The sequence below is a fragment of the Balaenoptera ricei genome, chromosome 21 (assembly GCF_028023285.1).
Source record: "Balaenoptera ricei isolate mBalRic1 chromosome 21, mBalRic1.hap2, whole genome shotgun sequence".
Classification (NCBI taxonomy): Eukaryota; Metazoa; Chordata; class Mammalia; order Artiodactyla; family Balaenopteridae; genus Balaenoptera; species Balaenoptera ricei.
In genome coordinates, this window is record NC_082659.1 from 13,479,308 (window position 1) to 13,505,051 (window position 25,744).

The 25,744-nt window shown below is 40.8% G+C and overlaps 2 protein-coding genes and 1 long non-coding RNA gene across 4 annotated transcripts in view; 2 read left to right on the plus strand and 1 right to left on the minus strand.

Moving 5' to 3' along the window:
• Window positions 1–6,753, plus strand: part of LOC132356458 (uncharacterized) — a 52,260-nt gene extending 45,507 nt beyond the window's left edge. The window contains exons 4-5 of one of the 2 annotated variants that reach the window (XR_009499864.1): window positions 1,108–1,340; window positions 2,996–6,753. This is a non-coding gene — a long non-coding RNA (uncharacterized LOC132356458). Of the gene's footprint in view, window positions 1–1,107; window positions 1,341–1,638; window positions 1,985–2,995 lie in introns of those variants that run through there. The other variant, XR_009499865.1, reaches the window with a different exon arrangement.
• On the minus strand, window positions 1–25,572 carry CASP3 (caspase 3). The gene is made up of 7 exons (XM_059909281.1): window positions 25,495–25,572; window positions 10,482–10,549; window positions 8,288–8,412; window positions 4,715–4,843; window positions 4,209–4,384; window positions 3,747–3,867; window positions 1–2,440 (listed from the first exon to the last, which is right to left on the minus strand). The coding sequence occupies exons 2-7, from the start codon at window positions 10,532–10,534 to the stop codon at window positions 2,217–2,219; spliced, it is 828 nt and encodes a 275-aa protein (XP_059765264.1). The 5' UTR covers window positions 10,535–10,549; window positions 25,495–25,572; the 3' UTR covers window positions 1–2,216.
• Window positions 19,536–20,351, plus strand: LOC132356456 (ferritin light chain). Its single transcript, XM_059909280.1, has one exon. It carries the CDS (start codon window positions 19,670–19,672, stop codon window positions 20,195–20,197), a length of 528 nt encoding a protein of 175 aa, XP_059765263.1. The 5' UTR covers window positions 19,536–19,669; the 3' UTR covers window positions 20,198–20,351.
• Window positions 25,573–25,744: the final 172 nt, after the last annotated feature.

The following is a 25,744-nucleotide window of genomic DNA, read 5'->3' on the forward strand; positions in this document are numbered from 1 at the left end:
GTAATTTTAAGTTAGAATTTATATTTGGAAATAAAAATTCATAATAACAAATTTTTTATAAAATTGTCACGCAGGAACACACTTTAAGATACTTCATTGACTTAGAAAAAGTTATAGACATAGCCAAAACAAATAGCTCTCATTTATAAATGTGAGTTCCTTTCTTGTAGCAAAAGAAAGCTCACGGGAAATGGGAGACTGAAAACCAGCGGGACACAGCGATGCAGGGCCAGCCCAGCACCTCCTGAGCTAGGGGGCTCCTTGCCTGCTCTCCCCGGCTCGGGACCGCGCTGCTGCTCCCCTCTGGCCTTCAGTTTCCCTGGGCACCAAAGGGGGGAAGACTGGATGACTGCTAACATCCTGGGTGCCATGGTCCTTTCATTCCAGAGAACCGTATATGATCATAACAGTATCATTCTCCTTTGATTATAAATGTCAACAAAATACCACTTAACATGCTCAAAAATTTTACCACAAAGAGTGCTATGATTTTTCCCATCCTTGGCAAAGGATGATTGAGGGCCCATATTATTAGGCCACACTCACCGCTTATATTGGAAAATGAGGAAATGCTAATGAAATTGCTTTTATGGGCTGACACTCATGAATGGCAGAAAGGGACATTCCAGAAGGAGTCCCGGATTTGCTCTTCGGGAGTACTTCAGCTCCCAAAGCTTGGTGGCCACGGCCACACCCATGTCTGCGTGCAGTCTGTCAAGGTCACTGAGCACTTGTTAACGCTGAAGGGGAATGAGAGACCTCAGGATTTTCCCCCAACAACACTCTGAGCCTCTTGTAAATCATACTCATATTCATACACTTAAGCATTAATTTACATACTTAATTTCTGACAGGCTGACAACTGCTGCAGCCCTTCTCCCCCTCGGTATAAAGTGAGAAGTGAACTGTTATTCAGTGTATCCGGTACAGTGGTAATGGTGCTAGCTGTATTTTATATAATGTGCTATCTGCAGACAGGCAGATAAGAATTTGATTTAACATCCAATTAAAAGCTGTCAAAAAAAAAAAAAAAAGCTGTCATTGAAAAAAAAAAGTGCTACAATTTTTATTATGACTCTCACCATCTTTTGAAAATTTCCATTTCAGAAGTTTGATTTGGTTCAGTTTCTTGGAGCTTCTTGCCTGGGGAGCATCGTCCACGCACACCAGTACCTATGAAGATAATTAGCCAGCATTCCTTTTCCTGAAGCCGTAGTCTAGGGCTCTGCCTTCATCACATAGGCTGCGCTGTGTCCCTGTTCAGGCTCAAGTCATCTTCTACTTACGAGTGCCCAGCTGATTGACTTACTGTTTCTTCCTCACACCTCGCTGTGTATTCTGTAAGTTGTATTTTAGTATGTTCCTATAGAATTTCTTCAATTCACGCTGCTATCAGTGTGATCAAAGTTTGAGGTTTTGCATAAGGGCCCTTCAGCTATTCTGTGGGTATGCGAGGCCCAGCAGCTGGTGGGAAGAGTTGCATTTCAGCACCTTATAGTCCTAACTCTGTCTCCCTCTATTAATGTTGCATTTAACCTGAGAGAGTCAACTTAGTTTTCTTGCATATTCTCAAGTAAAACATTTAGTTCCTTTTTCAATACTAAAGATGATTTTTTCTTTTTTTTTTAAACAACAAAGACATGCTCGGGACAGACATCACAACACCATGTGCTCAGATGAGTGATGTAAAAATACCATTGTCTTGTCTCCAAATACTAATTCTAAGATCAAGGTCTTCAAGCATTTGACCGTGCACATGGACCACCAAGTTCGAGGATACATTATTCCACATCGTCATGTCTACAGTTTGACAAAAACCAGAACATGTTCTCTGAAACAAGAGCATTGTCAATATCACTGAAACACATTACAGCAATGTTTAAATTCTTCCATAATTCCTTGAAAATTTGTAGCACAGCATAATCACTTAAAACTTGCTAATTATGAGAGCTGTTAATTTACAATCATTTCCTCTCATAATGACTGTACCATTATCCATTTTTATTTATTCTTAATTAAATTCAATTTCAACTACCTGATTGTGTTTGAGGTAGCTTCACAGTAGTTTTATTGCTATGAAAGTGACATGTTTCCATGTATCAGCTGGGGGATTAGATTAGATTTAAATGAGAGAGGAAAATATGGTTTATCAGTCACACCATTTCCTCACTTGGCATACAGATTAAAAAAAAAAAAATCATCCATTTCTTCAGTGATTAAAAATACAGTTCTTTTGTGAGCATAGACACAATACAAGGAATCTGTTTCTTTGCATGAAAAGTAGAATCAGTGGAAAAGGACTCGAATTCTATTGCTACCTTGCGGTTAACACGAGTGAGGATATGCATGAGCTCAAGCTTGTGAGCGCACTGCTTCAGCACCGCACAAAGTGCCTGGATGAACCAGGATCCGTCCTTGGAGTTTCGCCAGGAATAGTAACCTACAAGGCAAAATGTAACCAAAATATCATGCCTATCCAGTGTCAGCTGATGTAGTAAATTACGACATAATCATGAAGGTAAAAACAAGCACAAACATCCATAGGTGTTATCAGCCATAAAAAGGAAATAATAAATAAATGACACCTTTGATTCCAGGGGAAAACAAAACAAAAACCAAATGGGTGCTTTATGTATACCTCTGCTTTGACAAGGAAAAGAGTTGTGGACTAACTTCACCACTGAGTTACTGAGAATTTTACTTCCTGGGCTTCCCTTCCAATAGGGAACAACAGGGTAACGTGCAGAAGATGCAAAAGCGAAGAAATAAAAAGGATCATTATAAGTAGCATCGTGTTGCAATCAGATTATTGGCTTATCCAAGAAATAACCTGCTTACATATGCACACACATTTGAGTGTCCTAAATTTGTCTACAGGGCATCTGAATAGAGTATAATAAACACATTATAGTATATTCAAAAGTCCAAAAAGGGGAAACAGTGTATTTATTGTTCTTTTCCCAGATTAACTATTGGATCCATTCCTTTTTTTCAGCTGTGCCGCGCGGCTTGTGGGACCTTAGTTCCCCGACCAGGGATCGAACCCGGGCCCGTGGCAGTGAAAGCACTGAGTCCTAACCACTGGACCACCGGGGAATTCCCTGGATCCGTTGCTTTTAATTTGAAATTACTTTATCTGGAAAGATGCCTGGAGGTTAAAAGAAATCACGTTGACTATATTTTAAAATGTAATACTGTTTAAAAATACATTTGCCCTATATTTCCAAACTTTGCGACACCCTGAGTTAGTTGTATAAGTAAACAACTGTATGATCAATAAATATTTATTTATATGATGACGCGTATAATACAACCACAAAAAAGTGGAGGTTGATAACCTCTTCATAAATCATTTTTAACTCTATTTTCCCTCATTCCATTTCTACCTGCGCATATGCTATTCATGCTTATCCTTTCAATTTCCTATCTTCCAAAGAATTCCTGGAAAACGCAGTTCTCTCCTATTCCAGGAAGTGGGCAAAGCTCTGACTTGTCCTATGTTTTAATACAGTTTCCATGTGGTATCAAGTTCATGAATGACACTATGTAAGTATGCTTTCTTATAGATGCATATTTTCTAGCCTAACTTTGCTAAAGACTACTTTTTGAGACTTGCCTGTGGTTAAGGCACCCTAAAATACAGACAAGTTGGCTTTTTATGGATATCAGAATCATGGCAGCCTTTGGAACACACTCTCCGTTGTTTAAAATCTACATATAATGTTCAGTATGTGTAAGTTTCTTACCAGGTGCTGTAGAATATGCATACAAGAAGTCTGCCTCAACCGGTATTTTCTGACAGGCCATATCATCCTCAACACCACTGTCTGTCTCAATACCACAGTCCAGTTCTGTGCCTCGGCAAGCCTAGAGGTTAGAAAATAAACATTTATTTAAAAAGTTAAAAAAAAAAAGAAGAAAAAGAAACTAAACATTTATTTTAAAAAATATGTGTGTACATGCATCACTGTTATTTCTAAGAAATGCAAAGGCTCTGTAAAAATTGATGTTAATTATGCAGAATCCTTTTGCTAGAAGTCTAAAATTAAAACTTATTCTCTATCTCCTAAGTGGTAGTTTAAATAAACAAAAAACTAACAATAGTTCAGTAGCTTCAGGGAAAAAAATAAATTTTTTTGATAATCCACAGTTGAGTAAATTAATCCCTAATGAATCCTCAATAACCAAGATGCTCAGTTATATATTACCTGAATAATGAAAAGTTTAGGTTTTCCAGTTAGACTTATACAACAATCCCCTCTGAAGAAGCCTGCTAATTTTTTCAGATCGACAGGTCCATTTGTTCCAAAAATTTTTCCTTCCTCGCCATGGCTTAGAAGCACACAAATAAAACTGCTCCTTTTGCTATGATCTTCTTTAGAAACTGGGAAAACGTTTACAAACAAGAAAAACAAACAGAAAACCAATGCAATTTTATGCAACCATCTCATATGCACTGTATGGGAATAAAATGAAGAAATCTGAGAACAGAACTAAGAGATCGTGTAAACCCAACTTGGGGCAGAGCAACACACCTCAAACCACTCTAGGGAGCTGGTATGAATAACTTGTTTTACTTACATAAAATATATAGGGTAGGATTGTGTACAGTTTAGTTCCACAATTCTCATGCTTTACTTTTATATGTGTATAATTACAGCTAGACTGTAACATAAACTGGACAACGAAGGTCATCCTGTTCATTATTTCTTACCACTGTACATTAATTCCAAAATTTCTTCACATGTAAGATCATTTTTATTCCTAACTTCATATTTCAAGTTCGTGAAGGTTTCCCAGAGGTTGGCTGCATCGACGTCTGTACCAGACCGACATGCCATCCCTTGAACAGAAAAAGTTACTTTTAGTTGCATTAAAAAAAAAACATTTGACTTAACCTGGTGGCGCAGTGGTTAAGAATCTGCCTGCCAATGCAGGGGATACGGGTTCGAGCCCTGGTCCGGGAAGATTCCCACATGCCACGGAGCAACTAAGCCCGTGCACCACAACTACTGAGCCTGCGCTCTAGAGCCCGTGAGCCACAACTACTGAGCCCACATGCTGCAACTACTGAAGCCCGTGCGCCTCAAGCCCGTGCTCCGCAACAAAAGAAGCCACCGCCACGAGAAGCCCGCGCACCACAACTAGAGTAAGCTCGTGTGCAGCAACGAAGACCCAACGCAGCCAAAAATAAAAAATATAAAAAAAAAAAAAAAAAAAAAAAAACTGCTTTGAAATGAACTATTCAGTGATTCACACAATCCACAGTAAACTCTTCCTTGCAAATGCTAAGAAAATTCAATACTCTGATCGTGGTGACACAAAGTCTCTTTCATTTCTTAGCATATAAGACACTTCATAACATAAACTGTTATAGTGCTACAGTCACAAAGACGTCTTTCACTGCTGCTTAGATAGTGAAAAACAAACTTAAATGCCTAACAAGAGAGGTTTGGTTAAATAAATTAAAAGTCATTTATATAATGGGATACTATATTGCCACTGAAATTTTGTAGACAAAATTTTGGTATGGGAAAATGGTCACTTAAAAAAAAAAGAATAGGATCCTACTTTAAAGAAAAAATTAGAAGTGTATATATATATACACACCCACACCCACACCCACATACATATTGTACATACACAAACACACACATACCACCACACACACATATGTATCAATACACACCTCACAAACTCAGAGGAACTATTTCTTTGATTTCAAGTTCCCAACAATTCTAAGATACATTAGTACTTTCATAACACCTTTTCAGGAAAAACCCCATAAACCACTAGGCACTTTAGCACTGTTCATCAGGCATTCTGCTCTGTGTGGTCTCCATTAAGCCTTCTAACCACCATGAGACCGTTATCATGACTGGCTTCATTTGCACAGATGTGGGAGCACAGAGGAGTCCAGGAACTTGGACAAAGTACTGAAGCTGGTGTGCGGACTGTACCCAGGAGTCCTGGGCTTTCCTCATGCCTTTACAGCGCCTTCCACATACACGTGCGGATTGACTGAACAGTGAATTCAGATTTAAAAATCCTAAAGTGCTGCCGGGGGAGGGCACACATTGAGTAAACTTAACACATATGCACAGAAAAAAGACTAGATGTTTCCAGCTCCAAATTATTGTTGTTTATCTGAGTAGTGTCATTAGGAGTGATTTCAATTTTTCTTTTGCTACTCTGTAATTTCTGAAATGTATATTATGGCCATATATTATTTTTATAAAATTAAAGTAAGCTCATCAAGGTTTTGACATTGGAAAGGCTGAGGACGCCATGCAGATGTGTGACAAGGTGACTGAATTCTGGTCCTGGTTTGTGAGCCACTTAGTAGTTGAACAGAAAATACCAGGCTGTCAGAGACAGTTGTGAGAAACTGACCTTCAAATTTCAAAGCAGAAAAGGGGCTCACTCTAAGGCTAAAGCCAGACTACAGGCATAAGTATTTTTGGGGGGAGAGTAGAACAATTTCCGCCCCCCCCTTTAAAGATAAGTAAGTACTCGGGATGTACTAGAGAGACAACGTAAAACGTGATAAACATAATTAACACTGTTGTATGTTATATATGAAAGTTGTTAAGAGAGGAAATCCTAAGAGTTCTCATCACAAGGAAAAAAGCATTTTTCTAGCTCTTTAATGTTGTATCTGTTGGAGTTGATGGACGTTCACTAAACTTATTGTGATAATCATTTCATGATCTATGGAAGTCGAATCATTATGCTGTACACCTTAAACTTATAAGTGCTGTCTGTAAATTATATCTCAATAAAACTGGAAGAAAAAAAAACTCCAAGAAGTTCAACAATGAAAAATTCTATGGGACGCGGGCATTATAACTAGCAACGTGAGGCAGAATACCTAACAGTTGAAGGTGGTATCTCAACTTAGAGCCGAAAGCAATACAAATGGTGCCATTCAGGTTTAGACACTCATTTTCAACTACTTTTTCCTCACTCCTTATAATGAATCTAACATCAAATCCGGCTTATCTTTCCAGTGTAATCTGGCTTCTTTCCCTTTTCACCAGCACTCTGGTAGATAGCCTCCTAAACTGAATCAGCAGATTCTAGTTTCTTCAACTAAAATTAATTCTAATACGATTAATATGCAAATTCAAAGAATTATCACAGCACCAATTTAAAAATGAAAAATGAAGAAACAGCCAAAGTATTCATTCATATGGTAAATTATGCAAGTCAAGTGAACGCTATATTTAGGGAATGAAATATTATATAATCATTAAAATAACATATGAAAATTATACAGCAACACAAAAAATGCTTATATTACATTAAATGGAACAAGCAAAATACAATATTGCTTACTATTATGGATAAAATTAAGCTTTGAAAGAAACTGTCAAGGAAAAAATATCAAGTAATACAGTAAGATGTTAAATAGCTTTTTAGGATCGTGAGGGATTTTATTTTTTACATTCTCTTAAAAAAAAACCTCTGAAAGTATTATTAGATTCAAGCCATACATAGTATAGAGACTGAGAAGGGGATCTGGTGATCAGGCTATGGTGAACCTAACAGCAACTTCTACAGAGCAGTTGAGGTAGAAACAGAGAAAACAGGATCAAAGGGATGGAAAGAAGTGAAGATGGCAAGTTTAAAGTACGTGTCTTTAAGATTTAGGGAAGGAGACAAAAATCAGATCAAAGCTTAAGAGGCAGCAGGGTAAAAGAAAGGTCTCTTTAAGGGTGGGGAGTCTGCTTTTCAGGGGAAGAAGAGAAAGTCAACAATGAATGAAGGCACAGGTGAAGTGGCACAGAAAGTGGATTCAGAGCACCAATGCTGAGTCCCAGTTCTGCTACTAAATCATCTGTGGGACTCTGTGGAAGGATTTTTAACCTTTTGGCATCTAATGGTGGTTAGTTTTCAGGGTTGCTCTAAGAATTAAATAAGACAATTTCTGTGAGGTGCCTTGCACAGTTCCTGGAATGGAAAAATACTTCTACTTACTATTTGTTGAGATCCTTCCATTAACATGAAAGAGGGAGCAGGAAGATAAAGAAGCAAGGGTTACACAGAAGTCAGGGCAGAAGAGATAAACATACAGATAGAAGAGGGAGAGATTTTGATGATGGGTAGAAGATTAAGAGTTCATGTTGAATTGTAGGACCCGTAGGGTCCTGCTCTATCTCTACTTCATGGCTATTCTGTGTCATTAGTTTACTAACTAATAACATCAATTCTGTTTTTTATACTACACCAAATATAAATGGTACAAATACTTGTAAAGGATTAAAAACTATCTTATGATACATACCAGTACTTTCATGAAAGTTCTTATTATTAATTATTATACATAAACCCATTTCAGGATAATCCATTTTGTAACTATCATCCAAGGATATTCCAGAGTCCATTGATTTGCTTCCATGTAAGATCTTTCTGTTTGGAAATCAAACAACAGTTTACAAAGAGAGAAATGACTAATGCTGCTGTTCACATTAACACAACTTCTCTAACACATAAGAATAGTTAACATTTGTTGAATATAATATGCCAGGTTGTGTGCAACAGGCTTTCCCTCACTAAAATTTCATAAAAACCCATTTCACAGATGAGGAAGTGACCACTATGAGGCTGATGGTTATGCAGATACAGTGTCAGACCCAAGGCAGAAAGCATCTGTTGAACTTCAGAGTTCAGACTTTTAATCTCTATATTATGCTTTCCTCTAAATTTTATTAAAATTTCATCAAATACATTTTATACGTAAATTTTTAAAAACTTTCTAAAATATTTTATCCTTCAAGGTAAGAGTGAAATCATAAAAATTACCCTGAAATGATAAGGAAATCAACAAAAGGCAACTATGACTCAAAACACAATATTTATCACAATTCCTAAATTGTTCCTTAAACCCTGTGCACTGAACAAACTAATAATTTATTGCTACATAGAATCACTGTTGTAAATAATTGAAAATACTTGTCTAAAGGTCACTTATCCAAAAACCTCTGTTATCTAGACCAGGGTCAATAAACTTTTTCTCAAAGCGCCAAACATTAAGTATTTTAGGCTGGCTGGCTGTACAGACTCTGTTGCAGCCCACTCCATCCAGCTGGTGGAAGTCACCCAGGACAATATGTAAACGAATGGGTGTGGCTATGCTTCAATAAAGCTTGACCAAAACAGGCTGCAAACCTGACCCTTGACCTGGACCAGGAATCAGGAAACAACAGCCAAACACTGATGCCTAATGTCCATGTACCCACACACTCAACCTGCGAATATTTCACGTTATATGCAATTCTAAAAATACTGTTGGAAAAGGATAGTAAATTACTATCTTTTAAAATAGCAAATTATGTTCTGTATGATAGGAAAAGGTAGGAAAATGTGTAAATCAGTTTAAAAGGGTTTTAAAAAAGGCAAGAAACCTCTAAAATGAGACTGCCTTTCAAAAGGTTAATTTCTAGGCAAACTCCTTTGCTAAACAAATATTGCAAAAATTTTTATTGGTAACCTGTTAATAGTTCTGCTGTAACAGTATTGTTTACTACTAAAATTAGTTTATAATTCCCTGGGTGGTCCAGAATAATAATACTGGACCCCAGAAATAAACTTTTAGAATTAAATGTACCACAAGAGATCCTAAATGGATAATAACAGACATGAATTAAGAGTGTTTGGGGGCTTCCCTGGCGGCGCAGTGGTTGAGAATCTGCCTGCCAATGCAGGGGACACGGGTTCGAGCCCTGGTCTGGGAAGATCCCACATGCCGCGGAGCAACTGGGCTCGTGAGCCACAACTACTGAGCCTGCGTGTCTGGAGCCTGTGCTCTGTAACAAGAGAGGCCGCGATAGTGAGAGGCCCGCGCTCCGCGATGAAGAGTGGCCCCCGCTCGCCGCAACTAGAGAAAGCCCTCGCACAGAAACGAAGACCCAACACAGCCAAAAATAAATAAATAAAAAAAAAAAAAAAAAAAAAAAAGAGTGTTTGAGTTCTATCTTTTCCCTTTCTCCATCTGCTGGTTATTGGAAGCATTAATGAGCAGAATATTCCAAAAAGGAAGACTGAGACAAAGGGTAAAAGATAATCTATAACCAGGCAATTCTTCCCCAGACTGAGAACTGGCATTTTATTTTAGCCTTAAAACTCACAAATAAACAGGAGGCCAAAAGACTCCCCCAAACACAAAACCTCTCATCCTGCACAGAGGTTCGGAAGGTGCATCTGCCTCTCCTGGGTCATCCTTCTACGAGGGCAGGGTTTCTGACTACACGTCAGGCACCCTCCAACCTCCCCGCAGTTCCGTGAAAGTTTTATTTTTAAGGAGGAGATTCAGAGAGGATAATTTAACATGTGTATAGACATGCAGCTGTCACATGAGGTAGGAAGTCATCTGGGCCTCTCTGGCTTGAAAGCCCATATTCTTTCTGCTTCCTCAAAGTTTGCTGTATTACATACACCCATCTTTCTCTGCTTGTATGAGATTCCATTTAAGTACTCACGTCTCTGAAGTTTTAATGGATTTTGAATCCACTGAATTTTCATTGTTCTCCATGGATACTCCTATTAACTAGAATATAAAGAAAATAGATGTTAATCAAAATCAGTCATTATAAGATCACTGCATTAATTATTCCAATGATTATTTCTCTATGTTAATCAAAATCAGTCATTATAAGATCACTGCATTAATTATTCCAATGATTATTTCTCTAAATAAACACACTATATGGATATTTTCATATTAGCAGTACCATCACTCTCCCAGCTTCACCTCTACTGTTCAAGGCTTCTGTGAGTCAAACCTGAGAACAATCCTTTGTAAAGGTATGTATAAGGTCGCCCATTTCTCAATCTCTTTTTGTTTTTTGTTGAGCTATGAAGTACATATAGTGCACAGATAGGAAGTGTGCAGCCTGATACAGTTTTACATTTGGATACCCCACCAGATCAAGATACACACTGCAACTTGTTTCTATTACAACAGATCTGGTCATTGGTAAGAACTCTGCCTTCCAACTCAACACAGTTAAAACAAAAACCAAAAATGGTATACCTCACATAACACTATTCTACGATGCTTAGATTCCCAAGAGATTCAGCACCAGGAAGTTCCAAACCTCCACATAATCTTTACTCTTAAACTAGACATGAAAATCCCACTTTCTCATTTAAGGTGGTGGACTGGCTTTAGGAAACCTGGAAGTAAAAACTAAAGTTCCTGCTTTCATTCTTCTGTCAGACAATTCTGTTTACCTCCCACAGTGAGTGAGTCCTAATCAAAGCAGCTCTCACTTACGGAGCATTTATTATACAGCAGGTACTGTGCTAGGCATCTTATCTTTTATTTTCCCAACAATCTGAAAAGTCAGGAAACCCAACTCCTAGTGATTAAGTGACTTTGTCCACAGACGCAAAGCTTAGTGATGGAGGCCCTCTTCTTCCCACTCTTCCCTACTGCCTCTGAAGAAGCCAGTTCCTTACTACCTGTCTGGAGTTCTACCATGTCTTCTCTAGCTTCCCCAAAGCAAAGGTACTTCATGTGGCCTCCCTAAATAAAGAATACAGAAAAACAAGGACAGAAAATTTTTCTCCAGCCTCTAGAAGTCCTGCCTATCTCAAAAATTCCAATCAAAATAGAACTTTTAACCTAACTCCCATGCTAAAATCAGACATCTTAAAAAGAATACACACCCCATCAACAGGACTCACTCAACCACAAAAGCCTTTACAGAAAGTCCTAGGCTCCCTCCCCCTTTTTAAATTTAAATTTTTAAAATTGTGATAAAATATACATAAAATCTATCATTTTAACCATTTTTAAGTGTACAGTTCAGTGACATTAAGGACAGTCACAGTGTTGTATAAACATCACCACCATCCATTTCCAGAACTTTTTTATCTTCCCACACTTCCCCGTTACCAAAGTCCCCCCTTTCGAGGTCTCTTGAAAATTAAGGAGACATCTCTTCTCTTCTCCAAAGCTCAGTTCCTTCCTCCTCTGTCCCTAAGCACTGTGTGCACCTATCGTGGGGGAAGGTGGAGAAACAAATATGGAGAGGAACTGTCACCATTTTGGAACCACCGAAGGGGGTAGCGTTTCACCTTCTCTCAAAGTCAGTCTTTGCTGTGCATTTCTACAAAAGCTCTTTGCTTTTCTATCATCTTACTTCCTGCGGTTTTTCTAGAAATCTAAGGGAGGACGCTGTGTACAACTGGGATGAAGCATCTTGCAGTCGATGAGCAAATACTTCGTGAGCACATGCTTTGTGCCAGGCGCCATTCTAGGCTCTAGGACAGAGTGGAAGACAAAATTCCTACCTTCAAGAAACTTTCATTCTAGAGAGGAAGAAGAATTACAGACTGATAAGATTTCAGATACTGATAGGGGCTATGAAGGAAATAAAATAGGGTAGAGTAATAGAGAGACTGGTAGTGTGAGCTACTTTAGCTGAGGAGGCTGGGAAAGCCAGCTCTGAGGTGACATTGACAGAAAGAGCTAAATGACATAGAGGCCACCCAGAGACGCTGCCTTGCTGGGGAAAGGTCCGGCAAGTACAAAGGCCCTGAAAGAGTTTCGTGTATTCATGGTGCAGGAAAGAAAACCAGTTTGACTAGTGCGTGGAAAAGGAAGGGAAGGAGTGAAGGGAATTGAAGTGGGAAAGGCAAGATCATATAGGGCCTTAGGAGCCAAGAGGAGCTTTGATTCTATCCTTACTGCAAGAAGGAGAAACCACTGGAGTGCTTGAAGCACAGGAGGGACAGCATGCTTTAAAAAGATCACTCTAGCTGCTGAGTGGAGAATCCACTGCGGAAGCACAGAGGCCAATGAGAAGCCCTCTGGAATAGTCCCGGAAAGAGATGATAAAGTTTGGACTACAGTTAAATAGTGGATATAGGTAATTAAGAGTCTGGAACTCGGCGAGAGAGCAGGGCTGGAGATATACTGGGGCACCCTGATGATTAGAGGGTTACTGGAGGAAGTGGAGCCAGCAGGAGACTAAAGAGAAGTGAGTGAAACCAGGGGAAATCAGGTAGCTGGGGTGTACCAAAATATGCAGAAGTCTTCCAAAGAGTGTTTGATCATTTCAGATGTTGCTAAGAGGTCGTTTCAGCTGAGGACAGAAGACCATTAGCTTTGGCAAGAAAGTTATGGGCATAGTGGGGATTGTCAGGAAAAATTGTCCCAGACTTGGAAATGGGCGAAAGAAATTACTGGATGTTATTTCAGGGTGGTACTAGGCATTGGCTAGAGAAAGCTTGGGGATTATCTGATTTTACAGGGTGTCTTTTGTTTTCATTTTAAGACTTTATTATTTAAAAAAAAATTTTTTTGGAGTATAGTTGATTTACAATGTTGTGTTAGTTTCAGGTGCGCAGCAAAGTGAATCAGTTATACGTATACATATATCCATTCTTTTTTAGATTCTTTTCCCATATAGGCCATTACAGAGTATTGAGTAGAGTTCCCTGTGCTATACAGTAGGTCCTTATTAGTTGTCTATATATAGTAGTGTATATATGTCAATCCCAATCTCCCATTTATCCCTCCCCTAACCCGTAACCATAAGTTTGTTTTCTATACCTGTGACTCTATTTCTGATTTGTAGATAAGTTCATTTGTATAGTGTGTCCTCTTTTGACTGACCTTTTCCTGACTAGGCTATTTTACAACTTTGTAGGAAGTTAAGCCACAAAAAATGGAAGCCGTGCAGATGATTCTTATTGATAGCAATGAAAACAAGTTTTGTCGTGTAATGACGTAATGGATTTGCAACTTGTAGAAAAGATGACCCTCCCAAATTACACTTTATTGCCCTATAGGGTATTAACCAGTTTTGCTTCTATTAGCAAATTCATTTCATTATACCCAACCATTTACATCTATGTTTATTGTTCAAAGTCTCCTTTGAACTGGTCCTAACAACGGACTGGTTCTATTATCAATTAATTGAATAAAATGTTTGACATATTTTATATTTACACAACAGTCAAGTTTCATACTTTTTGAAAAGTACACTTTAAAAGGATCAATGTTGCTGCAATGGGTTGAGGAGAAAATGGGAAAAGAAAAATGAGTAAAGACAACAAAAGTGAGTCAACATAGTTTTACCGTGAAGGGGCAAGGAAAGGGGATGGTAGCTGAAAGGGGACCAGGGGTAGAGGACATTCCTTATTTGGCTTGGTTTTAAAGATGAGCCACTTAAAGCATGATTTTATGCTGATGAGAATGATCCATAGAAAGTGAGATATTAATAAGGCAAGAGGAGAAAAAGAGCGAAGTTCTTGGAGGCATGAGGGGGGTCTGTGAATCTAGCTCACATATGGGGAGGTATTAGTCTCAGATAAGAACAAGTGAGGGCTCATCCACTATAATAACGCAAGGAAGACAAATTGTTTGGGCACAACGTATGAAGGCTGGCGAACTGGACGCAAGGAGGACGAGGCACTTCTCACGTGATGGCACCCATTTTCTCTCTGTTTAGAAGAGAGAACTTTGAGACAAAAATCCCCAAATGTCCTATCTATACCTTCATGAGTACTTATGCATGCATTTTACCAAGTAATACAAAAACTAATCATGCATACGTCTAGCAAAGCTGTGTGAGACAGGCATTCCCAGACATGAGTAGAAGGGACATAAATTGGTATCACCTCCCGAAACATGTCCCTCCCACACCCCTCAATAAAAGGCTTGACATCTGCTCTAGGAAACTTACACTTCTAAGAATGCAGCCTCAGGAAAAAACTCTAGGGATAAGGGAGAGGAGGGAAGGGGAAGGATATGTATTACTCATCAAAATATTGAAAATCTGTGCAGAGAAATAGTGAAGTCATGGTGTATCCAATACACTGGTTCTATAGTATCTTTACCTTGTAACCTGTTTATTAACAGTGGCTATCTCTGGGTGATGGCATCACTGGCAACTTAATTACTCCTTAATATTTTTCTATATTTTCTATAATGTCTACTTTTTTTAAGTTAGGAAACTGTAGTAAACATTATTTTATAAAATAATATCTTCCAACAATGGTAGACTATACCAACCAGTATTGTGTTAGCCAGTTTCAACTCTCAGCCCTGTTTCGAGAGCGATAAAAATAGTGGTACTTTACTACTATGAAAGCAGCAACCCTTCCTTGACTGCTGTGTACCACGTCCCAGTCTATCTGTCTTTCTCTTCTTCTTTCGTATGTATAATAAACACATTAATAGGCACATGGAAATCTCAAACTTCCTTCAACCATAAATACAGAGGCCAACTTGCCCCAACGCAAGTCAAAATAATTATCCATCCATGGTTGAAAAACAAAGTTGTTAACTTGACTAATTGAGAGAACAGTACAGGTTGGCTAACAATTCTGGAAATGCAGGCAGATACATAATAAATGGCTTATTGATATTATATTATAATCCATGAGAAAATAGTGTTATTTATGTTTCAAGACTTTCTGGCCAGCCTGTGGAAAATCTGGAGTGAAAACACAGTGGGATGGGAAAAAAGACTTAATAAAATTTCTGAAGGTGAACCCAGAGCCCCTGCCAGTGTCTTTCTGGCCCCAGGGTTTTGCCTCAAATTGGCGCTTCGAATGAGTTTGCCAAATGTAGGGTGCACAGTAGCTGTTCAGGAACCCCTAAAGGCTGCTATGTTCCCACCAATGATCAAGGGCATAAGACGTCTTACCAAACACTTCTGCAACAGCGCAGTGATTCTTGGACTGAAATACTAACTTCTAACAATCTTTTATTTCTTGCCAACAATAAAGCTGTGGGACAAGGCGATTCTATCCTTAAGACCGGTAATAGAAGGTTTAGATTTAAACAGTGGCAAGCTTTCCAGAATTTTAAAATACAGTTGACTCTTGAACAACTCAGGTTTGAACTCTGCAGGTCCACTTACACATGGATTTTTTTTTTTTAAACACGTGGCTTTTTAAAAATAGCAAATACTACATCACTACACCATCTGAGGTTAGCTGAATCCATGGATACAGAACCATGGCTGTGGAGTGCCAACTAAAAATTATACACTCAGATTTTCGACTATAGGGAGGGTCCCCTAACCCCTCGTTGTTCAAGAGTCAATTGCATTTGGCTTCTTGGTTCATACCAAGGTTAAGATGTAACCTAAATATAAGGTGACTTTCAAGTAGTCATTTCCTTTTCATACATTTAATCAACTTTCTTTAACCAAATCATTTTTAAAAGTTAAAAACGTTTCAGCCTGATTAGCCTTAATACAAGTACTTGTAATTAATAATTTCCAATATTAGACATCAAACAGACAATTTTGTTTCAGAAGGTACTTGATGGCTGAAAGAAAAAAAAATCTGAATTTTTAAAGACTAGTATTTAAAACAGTTTCTCTGATAAGGATTTCTCAGGAACAAATACTATGATGTATTTTGTTCCCTTTGTGTGTGTGTTTTTTTTTTTTTTTTACCAATGACGACTTTATGAAGTCATGTGTCAGGGTCAACAAACTCACACTTTTACATAAACAAGAAATAAACCCCTTCCTTTAAAGTCTTTCACAGAATCATACCTGATCCACCATGCCAGAATTAATCTCTTCCACCTATATATTTACTTAGCATGTAATTAGAACCCTTCTTGTATTTTCATTTTATCCTGTTTTGGATTTTTTTTTTTTAAAGATTTATTTATTTATTTATTTTTGGCTGCACTGGGTCTTCGTTGCTGCACACGGGCTTTCTCTAGTTGCGGTGAGCGGGGGCTACTCTTCATTGCAGTGCATGGGCTTCTCATTGCGGTGGCTTCTCTTCTTGTGGAGCACGGGCTCTAGGCCCTTGGACTTCAGTAGTTGTGGTGCACGGGCCTAGGTGCTCCGTGACATGTGGGATCTTCCCAGACCAGGGCTCGAACCCGTGTCCCTTGCATTGGCAGGCGGATTCTTAACCACTGTGCCACCAGGGAAGTCCTGGATTGCTTTTTATGTGTGTGTATTTGTTACTCTCATAACACTATGACACAGTGATGGTTTTTCCTCTCTCAGTTCCACCAATCAGCAACTAGCATGCTATATTCCGTCCCACTGGATTCTTTGAACGGTTTAAAAATAATTTTCTCTCAGGGTCTTCACATTTGCTATTCCCACTACCCGGAATACTAGTCTCACTGATGTATTATGTTATATAATATTATATAATATGACTTATTTCGCTCAGGTCTCTATTGAAAGGTCACCTCTCCCATATGTCTTCCCTCATCCTATTTCACTTTCTTTACTCTGCTGATATGCAGTCAACAAGGATCCTGGAGCCGAAATCTTGAGGAATTGCTGAGACAGAAAGTAGGAAATATCAGGGAAAGATTCCTGAGGTGATGGGAATGATTTTGGGAAACTGAGCTGAGAGAACATAGGTAGAAGTGGAAGGAAGGGGAATTTTAGGGTCATCTCTTGGTGAGCTGCATTTGGAGCAGTTGAGGGATTGTCCCTTTCTTTTCTTATGGTTGGCTGAATAGTAAGTAGTCAGAGTATTTCTCCACAGGTTTTAAGGAAAAAAAGTGTACATTGAAACCTGGTAAACAGAGTACCCACATTAGCAAATAACACAAACTGGAGTTTGGCATCCAACTTGTTTGCCAAACTCAACTGATTTGGCACCTAAACTCTGAAGATAAGTCCAGCCATTCCAGTGCCCCATCACAAGCAACACAGGCAGACAGAAAAAGAGAATAACCAAGAATCATTGACTGTTCAAGAAAAACTGACACCATGAAAGAGACACCAAACTCAACAAAAATATTAAAACAAACAGAAAAAGAAGTAATTATGAGTTTTTCTGAGGCTACTGTGTGTAATTTAAAAACTAGAAACACTGGAAATCAGCGAGAAGGCAGATAATGACTAGAACAAAAAAGTCATTGCTCAGTTTTGGGTTTCAAAAGAGATTTAAATTCCAAGACTGAGACAATGGTTTGAAAGCCAAACATATTTGACTTTAGTTGAAAGAAAAGGTTGTCTGCTGCCAGTGTCCTTGTCCTCACGGTGAGACACAGCCACCCCCCCGCCTCTGCAGGAGACCCTCCACCACTAGCAGGTAGGTCTGGCTCAGTCTCCTCTGGGGTCACTGCTCCTTCCCCTGGGTCCCCATGCGAACACTACTTTGTGTGTGCCCTCCAAGAGTGGAGTCTCTGTTTCCCCCAGTCCTGTCAGCTGACCTTCATATACTACTGAAAATTTATGTAATGAGAAATAAAATCCTCACAGCATCAGACTTGCACACATTTGCTTTCTGCTTGTCACCACCTGCTTTTCCCACATGAAAGCACCAAATCCACACACTTGGGAGCAGAGCTTTGGTTCCTGCAGAGCTTACTTAAGAGTTACACTCAGCATTACCTCACCTCCATTAGCTAATGCCTGGCTGAATATAAGTTATTCTGGACATGGTGATCTCATCTCAGAAGGATAAAAAAAATTGTCCCCCAAGGGAAAAAGTGCCCTATATGATGACGAGAGTTTAAGTTCTTAGAACACTTTCGTTTGACAAAACACAAATGGGAAAATATACAATAGGGGCTTAAAAAATATATTGTGTGTGTGTGTGTGTATATACATTATATATATATATATATATATATGATGAATTACTACTCGGCCAGAAAAAAGAATGAAATTTTCAATAAATCCATAGAAACAGAAAGTAAATTAGTGGCTGCCTAAGTTTAGGGGTTTGGATAGAGATTGGGGATGACTGCTAATGGTTATGAGGTTTCTTTTGGGGTGATAAAAATGTTCTAAAATTGGTTGTGGTGATGGATACATTACCCTGTGAATATACTAAAAACCATTGAATTCTATAGTTTAAATTGATAAACTGTGTAGTATGTGAATTATGTCTCAATAAAGCTATTTAAAACGTAAAAAAAAATAATAATAAAAATAACAAATATATAGTAGCCCCGCAATGGACTTAACACTAATTGTTTCTTACTGTACTGAGTATGTAATTCTTTCCATCAATTCAGGATGCTGATGATAATAAATTTCTAAACATATATCGGATCCCAGAGAAGTTCTAAGTAGATAAATTGACATTAGATGGCAACCTGGAACCTGGGTCTTAGAATCAGGTCTCTGAGTTCCTAGATCCCTTTAATACTTGCCACTGAAGCTACAACAGTCAGATTTTTCAAAAGTTAAAAAATGTTGTCAGTACAAATTTACTGTCACTCTAAAATACATAAGCATTTCAGGCTGTGTTCTCCTAAAGTGAAAAGTTGCAATGATTTCCCAGTTTTTATTGTGGTTTGCCAACTAAAGGGACCGTTGCATAATGCAATAATGAAGTTAAGCAGAATAAATTATCTACAGAGTTCAAAGAGAGGAATAAAAATTAATTTCTAAAATTGAAATTTCTGTATGAAGTTACAAAGTATCAACATTTTAGGAAAAAACACCCAACAACAACCTGTTATTAAAAATGGCTTGAGGTCCATTGCGCTCGGCGGTTCCCCGGATCTGTCTCTTGCTTCAACAGTGTTTGGACGGAACAGACCCAGGGTCGCCCTTTCCTCCAGCCTCCGACCACCCTCCAGCCTTCGGAGCCAGCCACTCATCTATCCACCCTCCAACCTTCGGAGTGAGGCACTCAGCTGTCCTCGGTCACCGGGACCAGCCAACACCATTTTTTGAGCCGAACTCCTTATTACCGATCAACCATGAGCTCCCAGATTCGTCAGAATTATTCCACCGAGGTGGAGGCCGCCGTCAACCGCCTGGTCAACATGCATCTGCGGGCCTCCTACACCTACCTCTCTCTGGGCTTCTATTTCGACCGCGACGATGTGGCTCTGGAGGGCGTGGGCCACTTTTTCCGCGAATTGGCCGAAGAGAAGCACGAGAGCGCCGAGCGTCTCTTGAAAATGCAAAACCAACGCGGCGGCCGCGCCCTCTTCCAGGACGTGCAGAAGCCATCTCAAGATGAGTGGGGTAAAACTCAGGACGCTATGGAAGCCGCCATTAACATGGAGAAGAACCTGAACCAGGCCCTTCTGGATCTGCATGCCCTGGGTTGTGCCCGCGCAGACCCCCACCTCTGCGACTTCTTGGAGAGCCACTTCCTAGATGAGGAGGTGAAACTCATCAAGAAGATGGGTGACCACCTGACCAACCTCCACAGGCTGGCTGGTCCCCAGGCTGGGCTGGGCGAGTATCTCTTCGAAAGGCTCACCCTCAAGCACGACTAGGAGCCTCCGGAGCCCAGTGGCCTTTGAGGAGCCCCTCTGGTGTTAGGGCTTCTACCTGAAGCCCCTCTCTGCAGCCACTAGGCAGCTTTTTAACCATCCTGGAGCCCTCTCCCAAGCCTTGGACCAAATGGAAATAATAAAGCTTTTTGCAGCGGCTAAAAAAAAAAAAAAAAAAAAAAAAAAAAATGGCTTGAGGACTTCCCTGGTGGTGCAGTGGTTAAGAATCTGCCTGCCAATGCAGGGGACAGAGGTTCGAGCCCTGGTCTGGGAAGATCCCACATGCCGCGGAGCAACTAACCCCATGCGCCACAACTACTGAGACTGCGTCTAGAGCCCACAAACCACAACTACTGAGCCTGCGTGCCACAACTACTGAAGCCCATGCGCCTAGAGCCCGTGCTCCACAACAAGAGAAGCCACCGCAATGAGAAGCCCGCGCACCACAACGAAGAGTAGCCCTGCTCGCCACAACTAGAGAAAGCCCATGCTCAGCAACAAAGACCTAACGCAGCCACAAATAAATAAATAAATAAATTTATTATTTTTCTAAAAATGGCTTGAAAGTTGTGCCTATAGTAGAGATTTCAAAATGAGATATTAAATTAGGATAACCAGTTTAAGTTATTCCTACTTAGTTAACCTGTCACCCATCAGTGGGTTGTTCTTGGTGCCTGTCCTATAAGGAAACTGAGGTAAGGTCTAAAACCTGGTCTTTGCCCTACCAAACGGGTTTTAAATCTTAAAATGAGACATAAGAACCAACATCACTCACTTCTGAATCATCTCCACAAATACAAGTATCTTCAAAAAAATTATAAGTAAAAATTTACCAAAACAGGTAGCCAAAGAAAAGCCCAAAGAATCATAACACAATATGCGACTTGAGTGTTGTGTACTAACAGGTCCTCTTACTGTTGGCTAATAGGGGCTAGACTCTGAGCTAAAAGGTACATTTATCTATGCATGTATTCATTATTTACGTATTTCTAGTTAGTCCTTCCAACGATGTTTTGAGGCATAATGAGATTTCCATTTTATAGTTCAGTTGACTGAGGCTGAAAGCAGTTAAGTAACTTTTAAATGGCAGAGCCTGGATTCAAACTCAGATCTGTCAGCTTCCCACACTTCTACATGGCTTAGTTCTACATAGGAGGGGTAATGCTATCAATAATTTCAAGAAAGGAAACAAAAATCCATAACCTAGAAACACTAAGATGAGAGAGGAAGCATACAAAAACATGATAGAAACTGACTGCAAGGACAGTGAAATAGTATAAAGTGCACTCACTCCAACTCACGAAGAAACCAGGAATGATGTTTATGGTGTTTGGGGTGCCACTGGGTAATTTACTTCTAAAAGTAAAATTACTCACAAAATATTAATAACTTTCATATTAAGCATTTAGGATGTCATTAAGACACTTTTTTCTATGTCTCTATTTGCCTCTAAAGGAGAGGTGAAGCCTTTTCACTATGACTTGTGGGGAGATTATTCAGTCCTCCCTCAGTATCCATGGAAGATTGGTTCTAGGACACCCCCCTTGCTCCTCCTTCCAGGGATACCAAAATCTGCAGATGCTCAAGTCCTTTATGTACAATGGTGTAGGAGAATTGGCCCTCCATATCTGGTTAAGAACCTACAGACAAGGAGGGTGGCCCATACTTTGGCCAAAGAACTTGAAAAACATCAGGATTATATTTATTACCAATTAGAGAGGACAAAGTCTCAAAAGCAGTCGTGTTTCCAGATTTGGTAAGTGAAACAGAAAGAAGAAAATACTTTTTTCACAACAGTTTGGATAAGAGGAGATTTCTGCTGTGACGTACTAGAGGTTTTATTGAAATCATTTCCCATCTGGTCCCTGCATTTCTTTGGGAAGAGTCACCAAACTGGATATTGTCATTGGGCCTGGTAAAAGTCAGACTTTTAATATTTATTTTGTAATAAAGGCGGAATCTCACACATGGCAAGTAAAATTAAATACAGAAGAAACTTAAATAAGTTCAGTTGTGCCACACAAACAAAACCATTCTTTCTTTTTCTCTGGCAAGGACCACACCACCAGGAAGACACAGACAGGAGGGCTTCCCCACTACTCAAAGCCACAAGCCAGAAAGGACACAATGCTTACTAAGTGCAAGGGGCCCGTTTCCCCTCACCTGAAGTCTTGTCCTAAGATGGTATCTCTGGAGGGGCAGAAGGAGAAATGGGAAAGTCCTTGCAGACCTAAATATTGTGTTATGAAATAAATGTAGAATGAAGGATCTTGGATGCCTTTTATAAAAACTATAGATAACCTGTAAGGCCTCCTCCCTCCCACTGAGAGTCACTCCTCTGTAGAAGTGATTCAGTTTTACAACCACCTGCCAGAGAAGGTCTGAAACTGCGAAAAGCCAGGGTCAGTAGTATTTATTTATTTGTCATTTGTGCCATAACAATTGACTAAACACCAACTGTGTGCAGTCGTAAACCCTGAGTGTTTGAAGTAGTGGAGACCAAGATTCTACCCCTATGTGTGACTTGCACCAGAGCTCACTGTATTCAAAAGTGGCTCAACAAGACAGATGCCAGTGTTCAGTACAAAATAGATAACTTTATTTTATTCTACCCTAATGCAGAAACTCCATAAGCAACTTGAAGATCAAAACAGGCAGAGAATTAACAACGTTACTTAGAGATTTACAAGGCACTGTCACAGACATTATCTCATTTTATCCCTATAATAACCCTGCGAGGTATGTATATTACTCCTGCCTAATTTATGGATGAAATAGAAAGTGTTGCCCTTGGGATGTGGCCTCGGGTCCTATGACAGCAGCGTACCTATCCCCCTCCATTACATTTGTATTTGTTAAATGTGTTCACAACAGTATCTAACAGTCTAAGAATTCCACATCTTTTTTTTAGATCCAACACCACTGCTTCCCATCTTTGAGACAGAGCCTAAGGAACTATCTGATACTAGGCACCAGAACTGACCTAATGCCATTCATGAAACTGAAGACTGCTTTCCAGCATCAGAAGGGGGATGAAGCAATAGGAGATTGTGTTAAACTGGATTTGAAAGCAAAACTGAAAAAAAGCATTTTAATTGCCTCTATCAGATGTCAGTCTCTTAAAATCACAGGAGGTAAGACTTTTTTTTCAGGAAAGCAAAAGCAAATCTGATGTAATTGGATACAATGTTTCACTTCTTTCTTACTAGGAACAGGTTTTATTGCTACACTCCAATAAACTGTTCATTCCTTCATTCATTAAAACACATTCTAACTTTCAAAAGCCTCCACTGCAAAAGCGCAAAGCAAAACCATCAGGTTGGGATAGGGGTGATTTAAGCTTTTGTATTTCATTCTTAGAGATCACATAACCACAATGCATTCAAAGTGGCTGAGCGCATTTTGACACAGGCTGGTCTATGCAGCTGGCTTAGCACCTCCTAATACGATCCTGCATACACACATTGTTACAGCAACTCTGCGTTTCACCTCTACCATTCCTTTCTAGTCCGCATCATTTAATTATAATTTGCTAAGCAACCTTAAAATAGTTTTTTTTTCTACATAGGGCATAATTATTAAAAAGCATAATACTGTAGTATTGGCATTCATTTGTGCCAGGCCCCAAATATGGGGAAAGACAATACGGAACAAGATAACGAGAAAAACACAGTTCCTTGTGGAATTTGCTTAGGAGCTAATAGGGGAGAGTGTAAAAATAAGCAACTGTAAAGGATATGACACTTTCCTCTTAGGATGAGACGGATGTCAAAGGAACACATAATAGATAGACTTAACCTTGAAATGTTTAATGAGAACAGAAACATAAATAGGAGTTCCTCAAGCAAGTGTGTGGTGACGGGAAGAGAGAGGTAACGCAAGAGTGTTCCAGGCAGAGAACAGTTAGTGTTAAGATCAGCATGGCTGTGCAAAAAGTGAAACGGTGCCATAATGAAAGATAAGGCAGGGGAAGGGGACCAAGGAGCCAACCTATGCTTGGCTTTGTTAACCGTGTTAAGGGACTGGGTTATCCTATGACCAAAGGAACAGCTTTCTGGATTTTTATTCTGTAAAGATCCCTCAGCCTGTGCTATAAAGAATGGACTGGAGAGGGGCCAGAGGGGCCTCCTGTAGGCAGGTAAGAGCTTAGGGTGGCTTAAATCTGAGATGGAGAGAAGGGGCCAGATCCAGTGGATATTTAGGAGGGCCAGGAGGCTTCGTGGCTAACTGGAGGAGCCAGGAGAGGAAGCTGATAAGGTTGGTTCCCAGTTTCTTGGCTTGGGAGCCACTTATTGAGAACTGGGAAACAGGCAGCTGCCTTGGGAAGTAAGGCTTGAGAGCACAGCCACTGAAAACAAGAGTGACTAAGGCACTCTTATTCAACATGCGCTGAGGGGATTTCAAAGCCTAAGGGATTTGGGCCACGGATACATAGTCACCCGCAGGAGCCAGAAGGATGCATGGAGGCCTTCAGGTCTGAAAGTGAACAGGAGTTTAATACTTGAAACTACCTCTTTGGAAAGCGGAGTCACCCGTCAACCTGATAAAATCTAGACAAAGAAGGCAGCAGAGACCAAATCCTCACCAGCAATGGGAGGATAAGCCCTGAGGGCCAGAGCCCTTAGGACAGAACCAGCCCGCCTCCTGCCCTCAGGTCATCTTTTCTCCGCGCCCAGCCTCCTCACCTCCTTCCCGATTAAAATTTCAGCCTTCGATCCCCGCTGCCTCCAGCTCCCGGGTCCGACCTCCTAATCCCCGGCCTCAGCGCCCCCGCCTGGGCCTCCCGCGCCTCTCCTCCCCCGGCTCAGCGACCCGTGTCAAGCCTCCTGCTACCAGGCTTCAGCGAGCCGACCCGGGTCTCCCGACACCCCCCATTCTCGGCCCAGCCACCTGTCCCCCGGGCTCGGCGTCTCCGGCTGGGTCTCCGCTCCCCAGCCTCCCGCTGTCCGCCCTCCACCTCCCACGCGGGTCTCCCACCACCCCCGTCCCAGCCTCTCGATCCTCGGTCCGGCTCCCCCGTCCCCCAGGCTCGGCGTCTCCAGCCGGATCTCCGCTCCGCGGCCCGGCCTCCCGTCCCCGGGCCGGGTCTCTCGATCTGCGGGCTTCAGGGCTCGTCCCCGCCCCCGTTGTCGCGCCAAAACAAAGGATCCGCCGTCCGGACCAGGCCCGTCTCCTCCGTCTCCCCGGGGCAGCTGCAGGCCGGTGCAGGCCCCCGGGGCAGGCGCTGAGCTTGGGAGAGAGGAGGGAACCAGCCCAGGGCCTATGGCACCAAAGCGAGAAGCGTCGAGGGCATATCTCACCTCTCAGCCCACACGCCGCAGGCACCGGCTCGCTCTGCCGGGCTCGATTACTCCTCTGCTTCCGCCGCAGCCGCGCTCAGAGGTAGGCACCCGAGCAGGCCCCGCCCCGCTCTGGCCCCACCCCGGCCCCGCCCCTCAGCTCTGCGAGCTCCGCGACGCGCCGACACGTCCATCAGGCCCCGGCTCCCCCCGCCCGAGAACACCGCCCCCTCACAGGCCCCGTCCCGCCCGAGAACACCGCTCCTCCCGA